The following is a 20,904-nucleotide window of genomic DNA, read 5'->3' on the forward strand; positions in this document are numbered from 1 at the left end:
CATCAAGATGAGAAAAACAAGAAAAATAACAAACACATTTGGGGCAGTAAGAAAAATGTGTTGAATTTTAGATATTTTGACTTAATGTCTATGGGACATCCAAGTGGAGATATTAATAGGTTTGGGGATATTCAGGGTTGGTGTTAAGATGAAAAACTAGATACACAGATTTAGATATCAGCTTTATATACGTGGCAATTGAATAAATGGTTGTGGATAGAAGAGTACATATTGCATTATCAGAGGGAACACTTTAGAACCTAGAATGAATATCTATCCACTGTGCTGTACACCTGAATCTAATACAAAATGGCGTTGAATTCAAACTATAATTGAAAAATAAAATTTCTAAAAATAGTATCTAGAGTGGCAAAGTGCCAAAAATAGAGTTTGGGGTTGGGGAGATAGATTATTAAGGGAAAGCAAAGGAAGAAGAACTCACAATGAAGAATTGAAAATGTGCTGCTGAAGAAGTGGGAGAACCAAGTGGAATGAGATCTTACAATCTAAGAAAGAAGGGATTGAAGCAAAGAGAAATCTAGAATCCATTGGCATAGTGCCCAAGCAAAAAAAAAAAAAAACTCTTAAAAGGTATTCATTTCATAGAAATCTGCTGGAAGAAACAGTTTAGCTGACACAGTCTTGAGTGAACATAATGGTGGTTGTTATTAGCCATTAAGTTTTGAAGTGGTTTTCATTCAGAAAAAAATAGCTAATAGAAAACAGTTCATCATATAATGGTATGTAGAAAAGGCAGAATGTAACACTATATATTTTAAAAATGTCATTTTTTTTTAAATTTGAATCCATAGAAAAAAGATTTTTTAAAGATCAAATAAAGACCATATTAAAAATACACCAGGCTGTGATTATCTATGAGTATTGTGGGTACAATGTTTTCTTCATCATAACTTAGAGAATTTCTGAACTTTTATAATCAATACATATTACATTTATATTTTATATTTGTTCATTTTTTTATGTCAATGGAAACCAGATTATAGTAGATTGAGGGATAAATGGGAGGAGGGAAGAGGAAATCGAAAATATAAACTCCTTCAAAAAGCTTTGCTCTAAGTGTAAGAAAAGAAAAAGAACTGGGTGAGAATGATAGCTGGTCAAAGTAATGTGGAATCAAAGAACTTTTTAATATGAGGGAAATTTTAAACTTATTAACATAGTGAAAGAAAGTGACTATTAGAGAGAGGTTAAAGAAATAAGAGGGGTCAGGTATTGAAATGAGAATCAATATAGATACAGGTGTAGATATAAATACAAATATAAATATAACTGCCTCATACAATGCTCTTAACCTAAACATATTTTGAAGTTTTTAAGAACTATGTCTTGGTTGAAAGCAGTGAGGAAGTTTCAGGGCAGGAGATCTAAATCTCCAGGTGTTCTGAGAAATGTACAAAAAGCATAATGAAGAACTATCAGTGCTATTTCTTTGCTGCCTCTGCAGACTTTGTCCATCGTTAAGGCCCATGGCCCCTCAGTGAGCCTGCTGCTCCATCGGGAAGAACTCTGTGAATATGCCCTGGGCCAGGTACCCTGGCTCCTGAACCAGTATAGTGACAAAGAGATTGATTTCCATGTCACCCAGGTAAGAACCACACCCTGAAAAGCTGATTCAGACAGTCCACTGGCAACCATCCTAGAGCATACAAGGCTCAGGCGGCCCCAGGGAACCTGAATACCTGTCCTGGCAGCTGAATTTAACTACCTCTTGAGAAATATGATAGCAAGAAGTTGGCATAGCTGGATGTGGAAACTCCAGAAAGGGATTATGATTTTTTTTTTCAAGGTGATGAAGCAGTAAACAAGGTAAAAGGGCCAAAATCACAAAACAAAACAAAACAAAAAAAAAAAGCATGCACACATAAAACCTGGTAACTGCAGGAAAGTCATGGGTTCGTTCTCCTCAGAAAACATGATTTGCCTCCCACATCCTGTGTTTGCTGCTTCCTGGGCAGCCTCCACCCAACCTTTGATTCTAGAGTCTGAAGCAAATACTGACTGCGGCCGCCCTTTATGAGGTTGCCCTTCCGAAGGACTTAAAGAGAAGCATCTTCGTCAATCTACTCCACCAGGTGAGGAGAGCATGCTGTCCAGAGGAATTGTTTTGTTTGCACCAGTTTTCCCTTTTTAACATCTACCACCTGCTTCTTCCCCCTCGTTCAGGTGTGCAGAGTTCCAGAGCCTCCGGAGAAGGAAAATGAAATGGAAGCTTCAAGCTGTTTCCTCATTCTAGGTAGGACCACGCATCCAGAGGGTTTTTAATAAAAATGTCTCCGAGTGATGATGATGGCAATGATGAAGGGTGTGCAAACTGTCACGTTAGTTACCTTCACACATACACACGCAAAATGTTTCTTCAACTCACGGTATTCTGGGCCTTTCTCTATCTTACCTGTTCCCCAAAAGAGCATAAGATACAGAGTGACAAATCCTCCCAAGAGATAAAACGCTCAGTTCTAAAACCAGAAAAGTCCCAGGTATATTTTGGATTTTAATCCCTTATTGAATATATCATTGGCATTGTTGTTTTTTTCTTCCCCATTTCATACATGGCCTTTTCATTTTCTTGATGGTTTCCTATGCTGAGCTGAAGCTTTTTAGCTTAATGTAGTCCTGTTTGTTTGTTTCTTTGTTTTGTTGCGTCTGTCTTTGGTGTCAAATCTAAAAACTCATTGCCAAGCTCTGGCCAGGGAGTTCAGTTGGTTGGAGCATCATCCCATGCACTGAAGGGTCATGGGTTTGATTCCTCTCAGGGTACATACCCAGGTTTCAGGTTCGATCCCCAATCAGAGCATGTGTGGGAGCAACTGATTGATCTCTCTCTCTCTCTCTCTCTCTCTCTCTCTCTCTCTCTCTCTCTCTCTCTCCCTTTCCCTCTTTATCTAAATAAATGATGATGATCATAATAATAGAGTTTACTGCTTAAAAATTAATAAAATAAAATAAATAAAAACTTGTTGCCAAGACCCATGTCAAGGAGCTTGCTCCCTGTTTTCTTCAAGGAGTTTCATGGTTTCAGATATTACCTTCAAATCTTCATTCCATTTCTATTTTCTTTTTGTATGGTGTAAGGTAGAGATCCAGTTCCATTTTTTTTTGCATGTGGCTGTCCAGTTTTCCCAGCACCATTTACTGACAAGACTATCCTTTTCTGACTGAATAATCTTGGCTACTTTGTCAAAAATTAGTTGACCACATATGCATGGGTTTATTTATAGGCAAACCAGGGTGAGTTGGTAACCTCTTGATATTTGAGATTATTTCATACTGTGTCAGACCCAAAGTCATGCTTGTTTCCCACTGGTCATCTCTTACTATCTATTCCTGCCTCTCTCCCTCCTTCACTCTCCTCTTCTTCTTGCTCTCACATCACGATCTCAGCCATCTCCTGGTTAGAGGAGGCACCAAGGTCTCAGGGTCAGGATACAAAACAATGTTCCTTGCAACATAGTCCCTGAGGACAAAAGACAAGAATAACCTATACCTCCCATACCTCCACCCTCCCCAAAACATGTCAAGTCTACTACTTCATTGATACCTTTTTATTATGTTCAGGTTTTCTTCTGATTTTCTGTTTCTATACTTCTCTCTGCTCTATGACCCAACCTAATTAACTTTCACTTTATCTCTGACAATTTTGAACCCAAACTGCTTTACCCTAACCAATTCTTTCCTCACTATTCACTGCTTCCTGCCCTACCCATGTTTCTCTTTATCTCCAAAGCTGGTGAGCATCACTCCAGGCTCTGCCTCCATGTTCACAAGGTGTTCTTGTCGTCTCCGTGTCTCCTCTCCTTTTCTTATAAAGGCATCAGCCATATTCAATTAGGGCCCACCCTAATGACTTCTGCCAATTAAGCTTAACTTGATTTCATCTGCAAAGAACCTACTTTTCAAAATAAAATCACATTCACAGATTTGAACAGGAGTGGGCCCAGGTCAAGACAGTTCTCTTAGTAATCAAGCTGCTTCATTATTTCTGTGATACCATAGAAGTAAGAACAAAATCTAACTACAAACCTAACAGTGACTTTGACAATACTCACAAATATTCCCAATCACAAATATTTTTACTTGTGCCTGGATGGTGTGGCTCAGTGGTTGAGCATTTACCTATGAGCCAGGAAATCATGGTTCGATTCCCTGTCAGGGCATATGTCTGGGTTGTAGGCTCAACCCTCAGTGTGGGGTGTGCAGGAGGCAGCCAGTCAATGATTCTCTCTCATCACTGATGTTTCTGTCTCTCTCTCTCCCTCTCCCTTCTTCTCTGAAATCAATAAAAAATATTTTTTTAAAAAAGAAAGAAAATTAGTTCTTGTGATGCCAGTATTTCTTAAACCTGCAGCCCATTCCAATCCTGCAGACCTGATGGAATTTTTTGATGAACAAATAAGAAGTAATAATGAAGTCACTAGAAGGGGGATCTTGACTTTGTTACAATTGGTTGTCAACGCTGAAGGTAAGTAATAGGGATGAAGCCAGAGTAGTTTATTTTGTACCAGGAAGAAAATTGAACCTGATGCATGCTCTAATCCTATCCTATGTCTTTGGGATATTTATAGAACGTTATATTCAAGTGAAACTCTGTCTTCCTCAATGTCTACAATCTATTATTTTTAAACAGGCATTTTCAGTTACCTCTCTTCTTTTATTATATTTATCTAATGAGTTGAGAAGGATGAGTAGAATACTTGGGAATTTAATTTAGAAGACCTGGTAAGCTGGTTAAGTTGCCCAATAAACAAGCGTGGGTAAGAAGAATGCATAATATTCTAGAGATTAGTCCATTTAGAAAAGAGCAGAATTTAATAAATTATCATATTTTTAATTCCAAGAAGCACATATTTTCATGATATTGGAACATCTATACTAATAAAAGGGTAATATGCTAATTAGACCAGACATCTTCTGGACATCCTTCCAGACAAAGCCACAGTGGCAGGGGCCGAAGCAGAGGGGTTAGGGGCAATCAGGCTGGCAGGGGAGGGCAGTTAGGGGCTTAGGGGGCAATCAGGCCAGCAGGCAGAGGTGGTTAGAGGTGATCAGGCTGGCAGGGGAGTGGTTAGGGGCGATCAGGCAGGCAGGCAGGTAAGTGGTTAGGAGCCAGCGGTCCCGGATTGTGAGAGGAATGTCCAACTGCAAGTTTAGGCCCGATCCCACAGGGTGCATGAATTTTGTGCACCGGGCCTCTAGTATCTTATAATTGACAGCATTTTAAATGATAATCAGCGACTATAGTTTTTTTTTATACAATATAAAATAAGGTGCCTCCTAAACTTAATGATATCTTGGATTTATAAAATACAATAATTACTTCTGCACTACATTATAGTAGTTTTTAAAATTCAGTTATCATTGGTATTTATTGAAAAATCAAACAAGAAAAATGAAATAGTTTCACAAAATTTAAAGCTGATCCATTGGGTGTGATGGATTGAATTCACTTTGGACTCTAACTTAGTTTTAAATAAGATGAAACCAAATATAATAGGGAGCAAAGAAAGCAATCAACATCTTTAAAGAGTTGGAAAAGAAGAGATAGTAGGGAAGTGAATAATATAACATGTTAAGGACAAGAGACTTTACAAATACGTACCATAGTGGGTTTTCATCAATCCTAGAACATACTATACTCCTATTAAATCATGCCCTCAATTTTACCTCTGTCTTTCAGAGCCCAACTTGAGGGGTCAGATCACTTCAATCGAAAGAACAGTCAAAGTTGTCATGGGTGACCTCAGTATAAAAGTAAGAGAATGGAGACTTTTATTCAGTTGGTGGTAGTTTTAGGAGTAAAGAAAACAGTGTTGACTGTTTAAGGTTTTACTTATGAGATTGCTTTATAAAGAATTTTGATCAATTCTATTTTTCAAAGAATTCTATTTTTCCTCCAAAAGATAAACCAAATCAAGATAGAATTCTAAAAATAGTTATAATGTATCTTCCTCCAAAAAATAATAACCCCTGAGCATTGTTCTGTGCATAGACATCCTGTTTTCCAAGCAGGGAGTACCTAGAGTGAATCTTGCACTAAATAGATTGCTCAATATTTCCAGATTATTTGATCAAAGTAGTTCATGTTAGGAAAGATGTAGATCTTATGCTGATACAAATATTTAAAAATTAGCAATTGTAATTTTTGTATGAAAATCATATTTCGTTTGGATTAGAGCCCTACATAGAAACCAATGAAGAAAATTCCCCTAAGAAGCTTTGATTGACTGTGACTGTGTTCAAGATAAACGTTATGCAAAAATGGAGCGGTTAGATGAAAAAAAAACCTGACCTAGTACTTGGCCAGGCCAATTAAAGAATTACTAGATTTTAGGGTAGAATAAAAGAGCACAGAAACTTTAAGGAAGGCCAGCTTCTCAGGCAAAAACAGAAAGATGGTGAACCTCTTTTTTCTTCACTTGGGGAGACTAGTGGGTGACCGTGTTGCTAATTGCCACCATGTAGCTCTGCCTCCCTATTCCAAATCATTCTTTTCTTCCCACCCTCCATGAAAAGACCCATTCACTAAGGAATTAGATCTGAGCTCTCCATCCTCCAGGAAAGTGATCCAATAAACTAAGGGAGCCTACTTACTGAAAACCTGTAACACGGGTTCATAATCCCCCATTCCCATCCCTGAGGCCAGACATATTTCAGGATTCAGAATTTTCAGATTTTAGAAAAACATTACCATGACAATAGCCCATACAAGTCAAAACCATTAATATTTCTGCAGGAAAATGTGTAGACAGCCACACTACATAAAGTAAGTAAAGACTGCAAATAGCTTTAAAACAGTTCAATTTGGGGTTTGCTGCTAATGAGTTGGCGCCAAATTAAGAAAACAAAATCTCACTTTTCCGAGTTTTTTTTGGATTTTCAGTTGGTGGGTGAGGGATTGTGGAACTTGACTTAAATGTGCTATCTTTCATTGAGGATTTTAAAAGTAAAGCAGTGTTTTAGCCCAAAGTTACCTATATTCTATAATATGTCAAAATAAAGGATATGTCTTGGGAGCTAAGAAGAACAGATTTTGGTTAAATTATAGTAACATTGTTCACTTTATACCCCATTTAAAAAAAAAAAAGATTTCCACTAAATGATCCATGAAGGTTAAAGAATAAGAGAAATTAAATTTCCATTCTGCCCAACATAGTAAATTGTTGCAAATGCATTTTTCTGACTCTAGGTAAGAAATTCCACCCTCCTCCTCATCCAAAGCATGTGTGAGAAATGCTACATTGAAGCCCAGGAAGGCTGGCCACTCATCGACTATGTCTTCTCCCAGTTTGTAATATGCAACAGGAATCTGGTAGGGAGAGGGTGCAGTTTTGAGCGCTGCCTTGTACCAAGTTCGGTTGACTCAGCTGGGTTTTAGAAGTGCCTGGGGTGTGACCCCATGCCTGATTTAGAAGCTAGGTTTCACTCTGTTTTTCAGCCTCTAGCGTTATCAGTTCCCTTCCACTGACATCACTTCTGGCTTATCTGAAACCAAGTAATTAAACCACAGTGTTCCCTAAGGAGGGGCAACCGGGCCTCCGAGGCCTGGGGGTGGTGTGGAGAGAGGCAGAGCAAAGGGGTTGTTTAGGGAACATAAGACACCAGATTGTTGCTGTCCTGGAGTTGCCTTCCTCCACATGAGCAGCAGGGAAAGCACCTGGGTAAGGTCTCAGCGATCTTAGCAAGTTCGTCACAACTGACACTGGAGTCCACTCAGAAGCATTGTCTTTGAAATTTTTTGTCCACAATTTTTGCTTTTCTGCTTCAGTCCGGGGTGTTTTTCCCAACCCATTCCTCCAAGAAGCATTTTAAAACCGGGATGAGATGCTGAAGACCGAGCCGGCCAGCCTCCAGGAGCCCCTTAGGCTGAGTGGCTGCGTCCTGTCCTCCACCCCAGAGTCTGGGCACTCCACACGTGTGGCCAGAGGGCCCCCCCCCCCCCCCCGCAGGGATTCTGAACGAGTCGCCTGTTTCATGTTTCTTGAAGGAGAAACCAGCGAAACCTAACTCCCATGAGGACGAAGCGGGAGAGAAATCTGTCCGAGCAACAAGCCTCGAGGTCTTAAGAAGGCTGGACCCGCTGGTCATTGGGATGCCTCAGGTAAGGGGTCTTGGTCGCCACCAACAGTTCCTTCGATTGCCCTTCTAAAAGCTCTGCCCGCTTCAAAGTAAAGACACGGTGTGCCCCCGAGTGGCATCAGCTTTCTGATGCTCTGACTAGAGCAAGGTGATTGTGACGCCCGGTGCCCAGCCCATAGTAGTTCCGCAAAGACAGGTATCCAATTCGTTAAGTAATATCTTCTATCTGGACAGAAGTGCTATCTGGATAGCACTTTCATGTATCCTTTCTCCTCTTCCTCTAACATTCCTAGATAAGCTGTTCTGTAGTGAACGGTGGTGGTTCAATGCAGTGGCTGCTAAACATCCCCATTCCTCTGGGGAGGTAGTCAAAGCACACATTCTCAGGCCTCCCTTGAAGCCTAATAGAATCTGAACCTCAGGGCAGGCGCCTTGGAATCTGTATTTTCCGTAAGCTAAATAATCACCAAAGTCAGTCTTAGGTATTCACTTTTTTTTATTGATTAAAGTATTACATGTGTTGCCTTTTCCCCAATTGACCCCTCTCCCCACCGCTCCCTCCCCTCAGGACAGGCCCCCACTGCCCCAGTGTCCATGTCCATTGGTTGTGCTGATTTGCATGCATACAGGTCCTTTGGTTGATCTCTTACCGCTCCCTCCCGCCTTCTTTCTGAGGTTGGACTGTCGGGTGGGCAAACTTTTTGACTTGAGGGCCACAATGGGGTCTTAAACTGGACCGGAGGGCCGGAACAAAAGCATGGATGGAGTGTTTGTGTGAACTAATATAAATTCAAAGTAAAGGAGCGGAGGGGAGAGCAAGAGTACCGGATAGAACAGCCGGATCGGCCCGTGGGCTGTAGTTTGCCCACGGCTGCTTAGGTCTAAGTAAAGGATAGGCTAGCTACAATGTAGAGTAGTCATCAGAAGAAATCTCAAGTCAGTTAATTAGATCCTTTTTCTTTGATGAACCAATTTCCACCATACTAATAAAAATTTATCTTAAGGATTAAAAAAAAAAAAGAATCTGAACCTCAGGGCAGGCGCCTTGGAATCTGTATTTTCCGTAAGCTAAATAATCACCAAAGCAGGATCTAGTGGCCAGAAACACCTGGTGCATCCAGGAGTCCATCAAAGACCAGTTTAAGCGGGTCAGAGGCTATTCCCAGATGGGAGCACTTGAGTGGGGAGCCCAGGGATGCAGTGCCTACAACACTTGGTCACATTGAAGAATCCACCGACCTGCCCCAATTCCAGCAGCAACCCCATGGAGAGACGCCGACCAACACTCACTGCAACTAGCAGCTGAAGGTGGATGTGCTGTGCAGAGATCTTGTTCAATGATTTCATTTTGATTTGGCCTGTAGAGCAAAATCACAAGTGGGGGAAATTTTTCTAAATCAGTGAGGACCAAGGAGAAGTTGTGGAAAAGCATAAGCCATCCTGCATGTTGGCCTGTTTCCCGCAGGTGCTATGGCCACGAATCCTGACCTTTGTGATACCTGCCGAATACACGGGGACTCTGGACTGCCTGTTCACCATCATCCGAAGCCTGATTATGGCAGAGGAGAGAAAGAAGAAGAATGCCTCGGAGTCAACAGCCCTTGTCATTTCTACAGGAGTTGGTTTGTACTTCGTTCAAAAACAAAGCAAGCTCTGGCCGGTGTGGCTTAGTTGGTTGGTTGAGCGTCGTCCCATGCACCAAAAGGTTGCTGGTTCCATTCCCATTCAGGGCACATGCCTGGGTTGCAGGCTGGATCCCCTATAGTGGGCGTGCAGGAGGCAGACAATCAATGTTTCTCTCTCACATTAATATTTCTCTCTATCTCTTTCTCTCTCTCTCTCTCTCTCTCTCTCAAAATCTTCCTCTCTCTTTGTCTCTAAAAATCTTCCTCTCTCTCTAAAAATCAATAAAAACATATTTTCTAAAAGGTAAAATATTTCTCTTATCTGAGACTCATTTCCAGAAAGGCTATAGGGCTTTGATAATGTACCCAACCCCAATCTGAAATTTGCTAGCCCCTACTGCAATAATGAACCTTGCTTTCTCTTTCTAGTGAAACTTCCTTCACCACAACAGCTCCTGGCCAGACTTCTGGTGAGTGAGTTACGAAAAACCAATGTGGGATAAGTGGAAGCCAATATCGGCGACTCAGGTCCAAGCAAATGCTAATAAATATTACATAGACTCCAAACCAAAAGAAACACTAAAGGCATAATAAATGTTCTGCTGTACTAATGACACTCGTGAAACTTTATAATTGGCTAGAAAATCTTCTCACTCTGAAATGCTTGTTAAACTTTTTGATTTTAAAATAATCATAGAGTGAATCTGATCCATAAGTGCCATTGGAATGACTTTCACATCTATTACTTAGATGGCATTCTCTTGTTTGCCCCATATGTATCATTTACTCGAGCACTCATTCCACATGCCCTTATTTAATTAATAAATATATCTGCAGTGTCGGCACCTTTCATTGATTTCTGCTCTGGAATAGGTGAGAACAGACTGGTATGATTTATTAAAAGATTAGCTAATGTAGGAATCAAGGGAATCCAGGACAATTGTAAAAAAAAAAAAAATACCCCTGAGTTGACCAGCATTTTCTCTTCTATCTCACAGGTAATATCTATGCTCGCCAGTCTAGGGAAATTAAGTGGGGTTGGTGCAATAGGACTTCTGAAGCTACTGCCTGAGATAATTCACCCCAAATTGGTAAACCTGTGGAAAGCACGCCTACCTGAGCTCCTGCAGCCTCTGGAAGGTACAGGGAGGGGGACCCGGTCTTGATCCGAGGAGGCAAAAACACAGAGAAATGAGGCACCACTTCTCTGTCTAAAGCCATTGTTGTTCATTTTAGGCAGTAAAAGCAATGAACTTGATATACAAGGTAGACACCTATATTTTTTCCTTGATTGCTCATGTTCTGTTTCTCTACAAAACACTTGGGCTAGAAAGGGACCAAGTGGGCAACATCCTTCACGGGAACTTTTACTTCTGCCCTGGTCTTCCTCTGGTCTTAGAGAAACTCTCTTTTGGCACTGTTCTGAAAAGTTATTATTCCTCCATGTTAAAATATTGAAATCTGGTCATTTCAGTAGTTACTGTTGAAATTGGCAAAAAGCCTAGATTTCGTCACGGATTGAAGACCCTCTGCCCACCTGACTAGCACTTGAAAGTTGGCAGTATGTTAAATTCCATCCGAAATAATCCTCCTGTGTAAAGACAAAGCTTGATATGGAACTGCAGCATCCACTGGGGACCTGGCAAGGGAGAAACTGAGTCTTCATTTCTGGGGCAGTTATTGTGCCCTTTCTTTTTCAGGAAAGAATGCTAGCATCGCGCTATGGGAAGCCATGCTGCTTCAGGTAAGGGTGGCAGCTAGATTAATTGTTGATGATGGGGTGAAAAAATCAGCTGAAGTTACCCATCTTAACCAAAAAGAACTGGATTCCACAGGGCAGTAATCAGCATTTTCTTTTCTTAGGAAAAGGACTAGGATCTTAGAAGTAATCACTTAAGAATTATGGTCTTTAAGTCACCATAATCTGAGCAACAATCTTTAGTCTCCAATTTGATTAAGAGTTTAAGACAGTTTTGAATATTGTACTTACTAATATTTTTCTCTGGGTCTTTCTTAAATCTCCAATTCTCAGGGTGTTTGTTTCCTCTCTCTCTCTCTCTCTCTCTCTCTCTCTCTCTCTCTCTCTCTCTCTCCTTGCAATTGCATTCTTTTACCATCATATAAAGAAACCGAGCCCGGCTGGCATGGTTCAGTGTTGAGCATTGACTCATGAACCAGGAGGTCATGGTTCGATTCCCAGTTAGGGCACATGCCCAGGCTGCAGGCTTGATCCCCAGTGAGGGGGGTGCAGGAGGCAGCGGACCAATGTTTCTCATCATGGATGTTTCTGTCTCTCTCTCCTTCTCCCTTCTTCTCTCTGAAATCAATAAAAATATATTTTTTAAAAGAAACTGAGACTAGCATAATTTCCACTTCTAAATACAATTCTATTTTCTTCTCTATCTGCTTCTCACTGTCTTTTTCCTGGTTTCTAACAACCAAAGGGCCACATTATGCCCCTTCTTCTGAAAAAAAAAACCCTCTTCTTTCACGCCCCAAATTCCCCAAATTGCAAATTTCAGCCAAGAGTTGTGCATTGGCTTTCCAGGGAAGGTTTTGGTTTCAGGGCCCTGCAGAAGGTCAAGGCCACAATGAGCAGGGAGCTTTGAATCTAGCAGGATATCAGTTTATAAAGCACCTATAGAGCAATTACATACAGTTACCTTTTTTTTTCTTTTTTTTTGGAATATTCCCTTAATTACAGTTTACTTTCAGTATTCTTTTGTGTTGTTTTAGGTGTACAGCACAGTAGTTAGACAATCATATACTTTACAGAGTGTCCCTCCCAATATTTCAAATACCCACCTGACACCATACATAGTTATTACAATATTATTGACCAAATTCCCTATGCTGGACTTTACATGCCGTGACTATTTGGTAACTGACATATGGCGTCTTTTAAAATGTCAATTTTCAGTGACTTCTCCCTATCTCCCATCACCACCCCTTCCAGAATCAGAATCTGGGGGGGAAGGGGGAAGGGAGAGGGAGGGTACTTGAGAATTGATACCTTTTAAAGACTCCCACAGTGATTCTTACCCAATATGAGATGTGAGAGCCGCTGCCTACTCTCCTGGTCCTTAATTCTAGCATCCACCTCTTCTCCTTATTCCTGTTTCTTTTATCTCTCCCACCCCTGTCAAAATTCCTACCTTATGTTCTCCTGCTACCATTTTACAGCAACTGTTCTTACCAGGAAGGAAGGTTTTCTCTAGAGCGAAGCCTTGAGACAATTTCTTTCCCTCTTGCAGTCTTGAGTATGCTTCTAGCCTTCTTCCAAAACTGTTTGCACGTGCCTTCTTCCCTCAAACTTCCAAGGCTGTTTCATTTTTCCCTTCAAAGGACCCACTCACTGAATGAGTTCCTATTAAGAAAATGCATACAGAGTTTTTCATTGGCTTTGACATTGTGTCCTTCTCTAGGCTTAAAATAGCGAATAATGATTTTTAGAAATTGCAATGGATGCTGTCCTCCAAAAAGACAAAAACACCTTTGTATGCATTGTTCAATGAAGAAGAACATGGGTTCAGATGGCTGGTCATGGCCTTGGCTCAGAACAATTGGTAAAGCTGGGAATGTTTAGTTACTAGAGTTGAAGTTAGCAAAAAGTGCCTGTATATGTAATTGGTTCTTAAAGACATTCATTTCTTTGCTCCAAAAATGTCCCCCTTTTTTTTTATTTTATAATAAAGCAAACTAACATTGTGGAGTTTTTATAAATCTATTCACACCTTGAAAAACATTAACTTCAATTAAGGTTCAGAATAGATTACTTTCTTTTAAGTCTTTAAGCAATTTTTACTTACAAAGAAAAAGAAAGGAAAAGGCACTTACCTGTAGTGACTACCACGTTCTGTGTGATTTATTCCTAATGGAAATTCAGAACATAAGAGAATATGGCTTTTAAAATAAAACAAGATACAAAATCCCAAAGTAACTCATTTTTATATGGGAAATGGAATAATCCCATTTAATATATATTTTTACTTTTGAAAAATAAGGTAGTAAGTATCAAGAAAGCACACTAAACAGTCACATCTATATCTGACTTCCACTTCCTTCCACAGTTGCTCAAAGAGTCTTTATGGGAGATCAGTGACATAGCCTGGACCATTCAGCTGAGTCGGGATTTCAACCAGCAAATGGGCAGTTACAGCAACACCTCCATTGAGAAGGTTGGTGTCCAGTTAAGGGGCCTTAGCTCTACCTTATAATGTGAAGTGGCTGCTCAAGTTCCAATTTATCTGTACTGCAACCACAAAGAGGGAGGAGCCCGGCCTGTGTGTTTTAGTGGTTGAGCATAGACCTATGAACCAGGAGGTCATGGTATGATTCCCAGTCAGGGCACATGCCCGGGTTGCAGGCTTGATCCACAGTAGGGGGCATGCAGGAGGCAGCCGACCAAGGATTCTCTCTCACCATTGATGTTTCTGTCTTTCCCTCTTCCCTTCCTCTCTGAAATCAATATTTTAAAAAAAACAAGAAACAAAGATGTGAAATATAATGAACAACATAAACTAATGAACTAAAATAGATCCAGAGACACAGAAGCATCCAACAGACTATCCAACCTCAGAGGGAAGGAGGCGGCGAGGGAAAGAGAAGAGGGAATGTGTGTTAGAGATCAACCAAAGGACTGGGGGTGGGAATGAGCAGGGGGAGGTCAATGGGGGGGAAAAGGATTCATATGTAATACTTCAAACAATAAAGAATTTTTTAAAGTAAAATAAAAATAAATAGAGAAATACAGAGGGAAAGAAATAAAATAAAATAAAATAAAATAAAATAAAATAAAATAAAATAAAAAGAGGGAGGACTTGCTAAAGAAATGCTACCTTCTCTTCACCTTGCATTTGACCACATGTTACAGGGCCACAGCTGTCTGAGAGGAACACTGAGGAGTATAGTGTCTTCAAGATAGACATGCTCCTGACTGAAATCCAGAGGTTCTACTCTAGAGAAGAGAGACAAATGACTACTGGAAGGCCGATAGCAGTCCCGCCCTAGCACTTATCACACAGCTTGGGTCTTAGTTCCCATTGGGCCAGCTGTGTGAGGCTGGCTGTCAGAAAAGAATCTACTACAGTTTAAAAAACTTGGAGCTAAAAGAATGCTCAGAGGCCTGTTCTTTCCTTCCTCTGTCTCCAACTGGCCTCTACCTAACTCTCCTCGTTGTATGAATGCACTTTCTGCTACTTGCTACTTATGCAGCTTTAGGTAAATTACTTAACCTGCCTGGAGTCTCAGTACACTGACTGATGAAACAGTTGATACCCACCTCTGAGGGTTGTGGTGTTATGAGGGCTCCATGGGATCAAGTATATTAAGTCATCCGAGTCTTGCTTAACATTCTGTTGCTTGTCCTTTGTTTTGCAGAAATTCCTGTGGAAAGCCTTGGGAACCACCTTAGCATCCTGCCAAGACACAAACTTTGTAAGCTCACAGATTAAGGAATTTCTAATTGCTCCCAACCAACTTGGGGATCAACGTCAGGTGGGAGCCCTTTCCATTTCCTCTTATGACAATGATAATTAATTCCATCTGACAGTTTTATGATAATGTCTTACTTATCCAGAATTATCCAGGAAGACAGTCAAAGTAACCCAACAGAATTTTTCAGAAAAAAAATGGCACAACTGTGTTTAAATATCAGTGTTTCATTATTTAACCAGCTTTGTAAAAATATTGAAAAACGAATTTTAATCCTTCTTACTTAACAAGAGTATCTTTGATATATTTTGACATTGGCTTTATAACTTGAGTATGATCATAAACATCAAAACCACTAAGTTTACAAGCTGAAAGTAACATTATATACCAATGGTTTTCAACCTAGAGAGAATATAAGTATAACCTGGAGAACTTTTGCAAAGCACTTTGACCTACTCCCTACCCTAGCCTAGGCTGGAGAGCATATATGAATGTGGAAGAGCAGGAGGATGTGTATTTAAAAAAAAACTCCCCAGGTTAATAAGACCACCTAAATATAAAGTAATTATTGGGTTGTGTTATATACTCTCCTCTCAGAAATTCCATGGTGTTTAGGTTTCTTTCTCCCATATTAAATGTCCAGATACCACCAGGTCAGGGCACATACCAAGGGTGTGGGTTAAGTCCCCAGTTGGGATGAGTATAAGAGGCAATTGATTGATGTTTCTCTCTCTTCTCTCTCTCTTCTCTCTCTCTCTCTCTCTCTCTCTCTCTCTCTCTCTCTCTCTCTCTCTCTCTCTCTGTCCCCTCCCTCTCTAAAGTCAATGAACATATCCTTGGGTGAGGACTTAAAAAATAATAAACAAATTACAAATTCCCCCCAACCTGCAGCCCTTTTCCTGTTTCTCTTTTCTCTGTAGCACGTATTGCCATCAAAATACTATATATTTACATTAACTGAACTTGTGTTTATCTAATATCACTTCACCTGGTTGTAAAATCCACAAGGACAAGGAGTTTGGTGTGTATCCTTTTACTTTTGCATGCCCAGGACCTAGAAAAAGTGCCTGACACATAATTGATGCTCAATAAATATTTATTGAATAAGTGAATGGTTAAACTCCAAATATCATATCTTTTCTGATTTTAGGGAATAACATCTATTTTAGGATACTGTGCCGAGAACCACTTGGATATTGTCTTAAAAGTTCTGAAAACATTCCAAGATCGGGAAAAGCGTTTCATGAATCGATGTAAGGTAAAAGGAACACACACAGCCTTCTCCAAAGCTTTTGGTCATATGATACTTACTCCTATCCCCAAGTCTTTAGCCCAGGTCAGGACTGTGGGACAGCAGGCCCTATAGAATGACCAGCTAGATAACAACACTACTCTATTTTCTATCACTAATGCTGACCCAGAAGGCCCCAAGGAGCTTTGTGTGTGCCTAGGTTTGTCCCTACCAGCTGTTCAGGCCTCATAGACAATTTCCATTGTGAATGCCCTGCTTCCCCTGACAGAGATAAATTTAATAAGTAAAAATTAACACAAACTTCTCACAGGTAGCTCTATTAAAGCCTTATATATCCACAACACAATCCAGGGTGTTTAAATTTGGACAAACAAGAGTACCCATTTTAGATAGATTTGAATCATCCCAGGCTCGTTTCTTAGCCCCTATAGTCATCCGTAGGATTAGGAAAAGACATGAGAGAAAGGAAACTCCTTCAGTCAGATTTTTCATGTTTCTCCTTGTCTTTAGGGTCTTTTCTGTGGGAAAAAGAGCCTGAGCAAGACTGATGTCATGGTGGTCTATGGGGCCGTGGCCCTCCATGCTCCCAAGGGTCAGCTCCTCACCAGGCTTGATCAAGACATCATATCCCAAGTCCTGTTTCTCTATGGCCAATGCTGTCAGGTAACGACCGTGACAGGCTGCCTCAATTTCCAGGCTGGGGTTCCCTGGGAATCTTCATGCTCAAAGGAACAGGCCAAACCAAGGTAGGATCTGGTATGTTTGGAAGATGAGAACATGTGGGAACAGAAAAGTTTATTATGAAACAGGGCCAGGTAAATTACCTCTTTCCTATGATCTTGGGACATTCACATCATACCACTCCCAAGATGCCTCCCAGATCAATTAGACCCATAGTGGTCTCACCTATTTTTGAACTTCAAACAATTCCTCCCATTCTACTTCAGGGCAGCTGGCTTATTAGTTCCTTCTAATAGCCTCTGAAGTATTACTAATAATAGTTGTTTAAACTTTTATATGGTAATATTTGTAGACCACATAAAATGGTGCTTCAAAAATAAATGCCATACATGTACTTTTAAGTGAATAAAATATGTCACTCATCAACTACCCAATCCACCTCATGTTGTACTGTTTTCCCCTCCACATTCATCCCAGCCACCCAAAGGTTCCTGGCTCTCCTCAAACATGCCAAGAGTGTCCTACTTCTAATGCAGAGCCACCGAACTGAGTTAGAATTCGTCCCATTATTTCTGCCCCCGTAGCACTTTTTGTATCTTTCATAAAGTGCTTTCTGCATATTGTCAATTCAGTCCTTTTGCTGACTAGTCCCAAGTTGCCACCTAATAGTCACCTAGGGATCAAGTTTAAAGTAGCTTCCCAGACCCAGTTTCCAGGCAGGTTGATTCAGTCAGTCTGGGTAGAGTTTGGCATCGGTATTTTTTAAAGTTGTATGGATTATTCTTATCCACAGCCAGATTTGGGGAGCTTTCATTGACTATGAATCCATCTGCTTCTCCCATTGTTAGTACCTTGATGTTAGGGATTGTACCCTATGCTCCTTTATCTCCACTTCTGTGCCCTCTACAAACCACCTGGCTGTGAAATCTGTGCCCTTGACATTTATGCATGCGTGAATGTGATAAGCATGGAGCCATAGGGAGCTCGTGATATATAGATATAGTAAGCATATGCCAGTGGAAGGGCATATAGGGTTGAGATTCTCACACCTCAGCTGCATGAGAATAGAGAACCTGTTGTAAATAGAGATCCCTAGTGGACTACGGTCTTCCGGATGGATCACTGAACCTGTATATATAACATGATCCTCAAAAGATGGTTCTGACGGACTCAAAATTTGATAGACTGCGACAAGAACAGAAAACATAACCAAAAAAATCCATTTTATGTTACATTAGTTTTGAGTCCATCAGTGAGGAAAATTTTAATAAAAATGAAAGAGGAAAGGAGTTAAAGATGTTTTAGATAACGATGACTGTACATTTTCAAGGTACAATCAATTTTGCTATAACACACCATACGCACTGAATAGTACAAGAAACACCTCAGGGATGATGAGGAAAATGGGCTGAGGGGCACAAAATTCAAAAAAAATCCATCAATGGCCATTTAAAAAAAAAAACAGCAATCTATTTTTAAATATATTTTTAAATAAAATTTTTCCTTGAAAAACACCTAAAGTCAATTGTGACAGTTACTAGTATAAAATATTCTGACATGGTGGCAAAGAAAGGTTATCTGAAATCTGATGGACAGTTGCAATGCCAGATTTGGATGGGGAGTGCTCATAACACAATAAACCGAGGAAGCAAACTCAGAGCCCAACACTGCTACAACTTCTCCCTCACATGCCAATCACAATGGAACCAATTTGCATTTTCAACGCAAGCATTACAGCAGAACTGACCGTACCCGGCTCCAAGGTGAGCTGCCTCGTTGCCTATGCCTGTCCTTTCAGGAGTTTTCACTGCTCTTTCTGCCAAGTGCCTTCCCCTTTTTTCCTACCCAAGTCCAGGAGGGCCTCCTCCAACTGAGATCAAGCCTGAAACCTCTGTAGCATAGTCCCAGCTCACCCACCCGAGGGACAGTTCCTGCCAGGGTACAAGGCCTCGCTTTGGAAAACGCGGGCGGAAGTGGGCGCTTTGGCAAGACCGGGGGTCCGGCTTACTGTGTCCTTCAGGTTGAGGGGCGGGGCTTCTTGTTGGGGCGCCGGAACTCTCTCACTGCTGCTCCAGTATCTGCTTTTGCCTTTGAATTTTCAGGTTCTGGGCATGTCTGTGATAAACAAGGTATGTGATATATTTGAACTTCCATATTTGAACACAAATCATGCTCCCTGGAAGTGCAGTAAGCATAGGTGTCCTCTGGATTTGTTTCCAGAGGAAAGGATCCCAATATATAACTAATTAACCCAGTTCTGAAGCCAGGATCCCAGAGCCGAATCTAGGACAGAGCAAGTTGCAGTATTTGGTTACAAATGGTTTGGAAGTGAGGCTGCAAACTACAGCCGGCTCATTAGAACTGTGGGTTGTGACCCACCAGTAGATCATGGAATTCATTTAATAAATCACAACCAGCAACATTTTTGTTCTTAAATAGATGAGAAATACATTGCATATAGTAATAACTATCCTAAAACTTTTATTTCAGATTGATGATGATAGATAGATAGATAGATAGATAGATGATAGGTCTAGATATTGTGTATGTAAATATTGGGTGGAATTGTAAACTGTTTCCTACTGTGATTTATGGTCAAAGAAGTTTGAAAGCCACTACTTTAGAGGAACTTCAATCTGTGGGTCAGGTGGCGGGGCGGGGGGGGGGGGGCGGTTTGAGGAGTGGAAATTGACCTGTTTTTCAATTTCCCTGCATGTCCTGAGGTAGACATGGCAAAAGGAGCAGAGAGTCTTGCTCCTTCTGGGCACACGTTCCAACCCCAGGTTACACGTTTATAGAACCAGGAGGCTGCCTAAGACCCCTGCTTGTACCTTGAATCGTTTTGCTTTAGGACATGGATCTGCAAATGAGTTTCACAAGAAGTATCACTGAGATTGGCATTGCTGTCCAAGATGCTGAGGACCAGGGGTTCAAGTTTTCCTACAAGGAGTTGCTGCTCGGTTACATGCTGGTGAGTGAGCAGAGAGGACTTAGGCAAGGCCCTGAGAAGTCCATTTCCAAGGTTGCGGGTCTGTCTTTCTAAAAGTGGGTAAAACTGGCCAGTCCCAAGGAGCAGATCTCGGCTGTATTTCTGCCCGAGGGCACCCACGGGTCCAATGGGGTTGCAGCTGCGTCCTTGCTGAAGGGAAACCCCCTTGACTCTTTCTGAAACATGTCAACTCCTTGTCTGTGGCAGGATTTCATCAGGGACGAGCCCCTGGATTCCTTAGCTACCCCTGTTCGGTGGAAAGCCTTAATCGCCATCAGATACCTCAGGTAGAGAAATTTTTGCTGTTCTCATAAAAAAAAAAAAAGTAGTTCCTCCCCCATGTCCTCCTTCTGACTTATAGATCAGTGCAGACGCCAGGGCACCCTCCCCAAAATGAACACAGTTCCTCAGTGAGTTATTTCAAACAGGGGCCTTTTCTCTTTCTAGAGTTGCAAAACTGACAGATGGGTCACTTGATGCCTGACAGAGAGAAGGATAGCTTAGAGGAGTCGGATGTATTGATATATGAAGACTGAAATTTTGTGCCAAATGACATTTTTCTTCCCAGATCTTGACCTGTAGAAAAACTTTAATCTTCCCATTAAACAATTGTGAAAGCCCTAATCAGTTCTAGTTGGTTAGTAACAATAAGCCTGAAGAAGAAAATAATGTTAAGCAAGTTTTTAAAATAACATCCCCCCCCCCCCCGCCCTGCAGTATAGGAAATTCAAGTTCACTGTTAAAACTTGGAAACTAGAGAAAGTTTTTAAAAACAATAAAATTACCCCTATTTTTATTTTATTTAATTTATTTATTTATTTATTTATTTA

General features: G+C 40.8%; 1 protein-coding gene across 1 annotated transcript in view; it reads left to right on the forward strand.

Moving 5' to 3' along the window:
- MROH2B (maestro heat like repeat family member 2B) overlaps positions 1-20,904 on the forward strand; it is a gene marked incomplete at its 5' end in the record, with an annotated part of 51,988 nt that overhangs the window by 12,565 nt on the left and 18,519 nt on the right. The window contains 18 exons of the mRNA XM_080677488.1: positions 1,466-1,606; positions 2,001-2,093; positions 2,185-2,254; positions 4,367-4,480; positions 5,696-5,769; positions 7,205-7,327; positions 8,003-8,116; positions 9,560-9,716; positions 10,149-10,189; positions 10,718-10,859; positions 11,420-11,463; positions 13,790-13,897; positions 15,099-15,215; positions 16,303-16,410; positions 16,915-17,067; positions 19,188-19,214; positions 19,937-20,056; positions 20,282-20,361. Coding sequence (XP_080533614.1) covers positions 1,466-1,606; positions 2,001-2,093; positions 2,185-2,254; positions 4,367-4,480; positions 5,696-5,769; positions 7,205-7,327; positions 8,003-8,116; positions 9,560-9,716; positions 10,149-10,189; positions 10,718-10,859; positions 11,420-11,463; positions 13,790-13,897; positions 15,099-15,215; positions 16,303-16,410; positions 16,915-17,067; positions 19,188-19,214; positions 19,937-20,056; positions 20,282-20,361 — 1,826 coding nt within the window. The remainder of the gene's footprint in view (positions 1-1,465; positions 1,607-2,000; positions 2,094-2,184; positions 2,255-4,366; positions 4,481-5,695; positions 5,770-7,204; positions 7,328-8,002; positions 8,117-9,559; positions 9,717-10,148; positions 10,190-10,717; positions 10,860-11,419; positions 11,464-13,789; positions 13,898-15,098; positions 15,216-16,302; positions 16,411-16,914; positions 17,068-19,187; positions 19,215-19,936; positions 20,057-20,281; positions 20,362-20,904) is intronic.

Source organism: Plecotus auritus (genome assembly GCF_963455305.1).
Source record: "Plecotus auritus genome assembly, chromosome: 7".
Classification (NCBI taxonomy): domain Eukaryota; kingdom Metazoa; phylum Chordata; class Mammalia; order Chiroptera; family Vespertilionidae; genus Plecotus; species Plecotus auritus.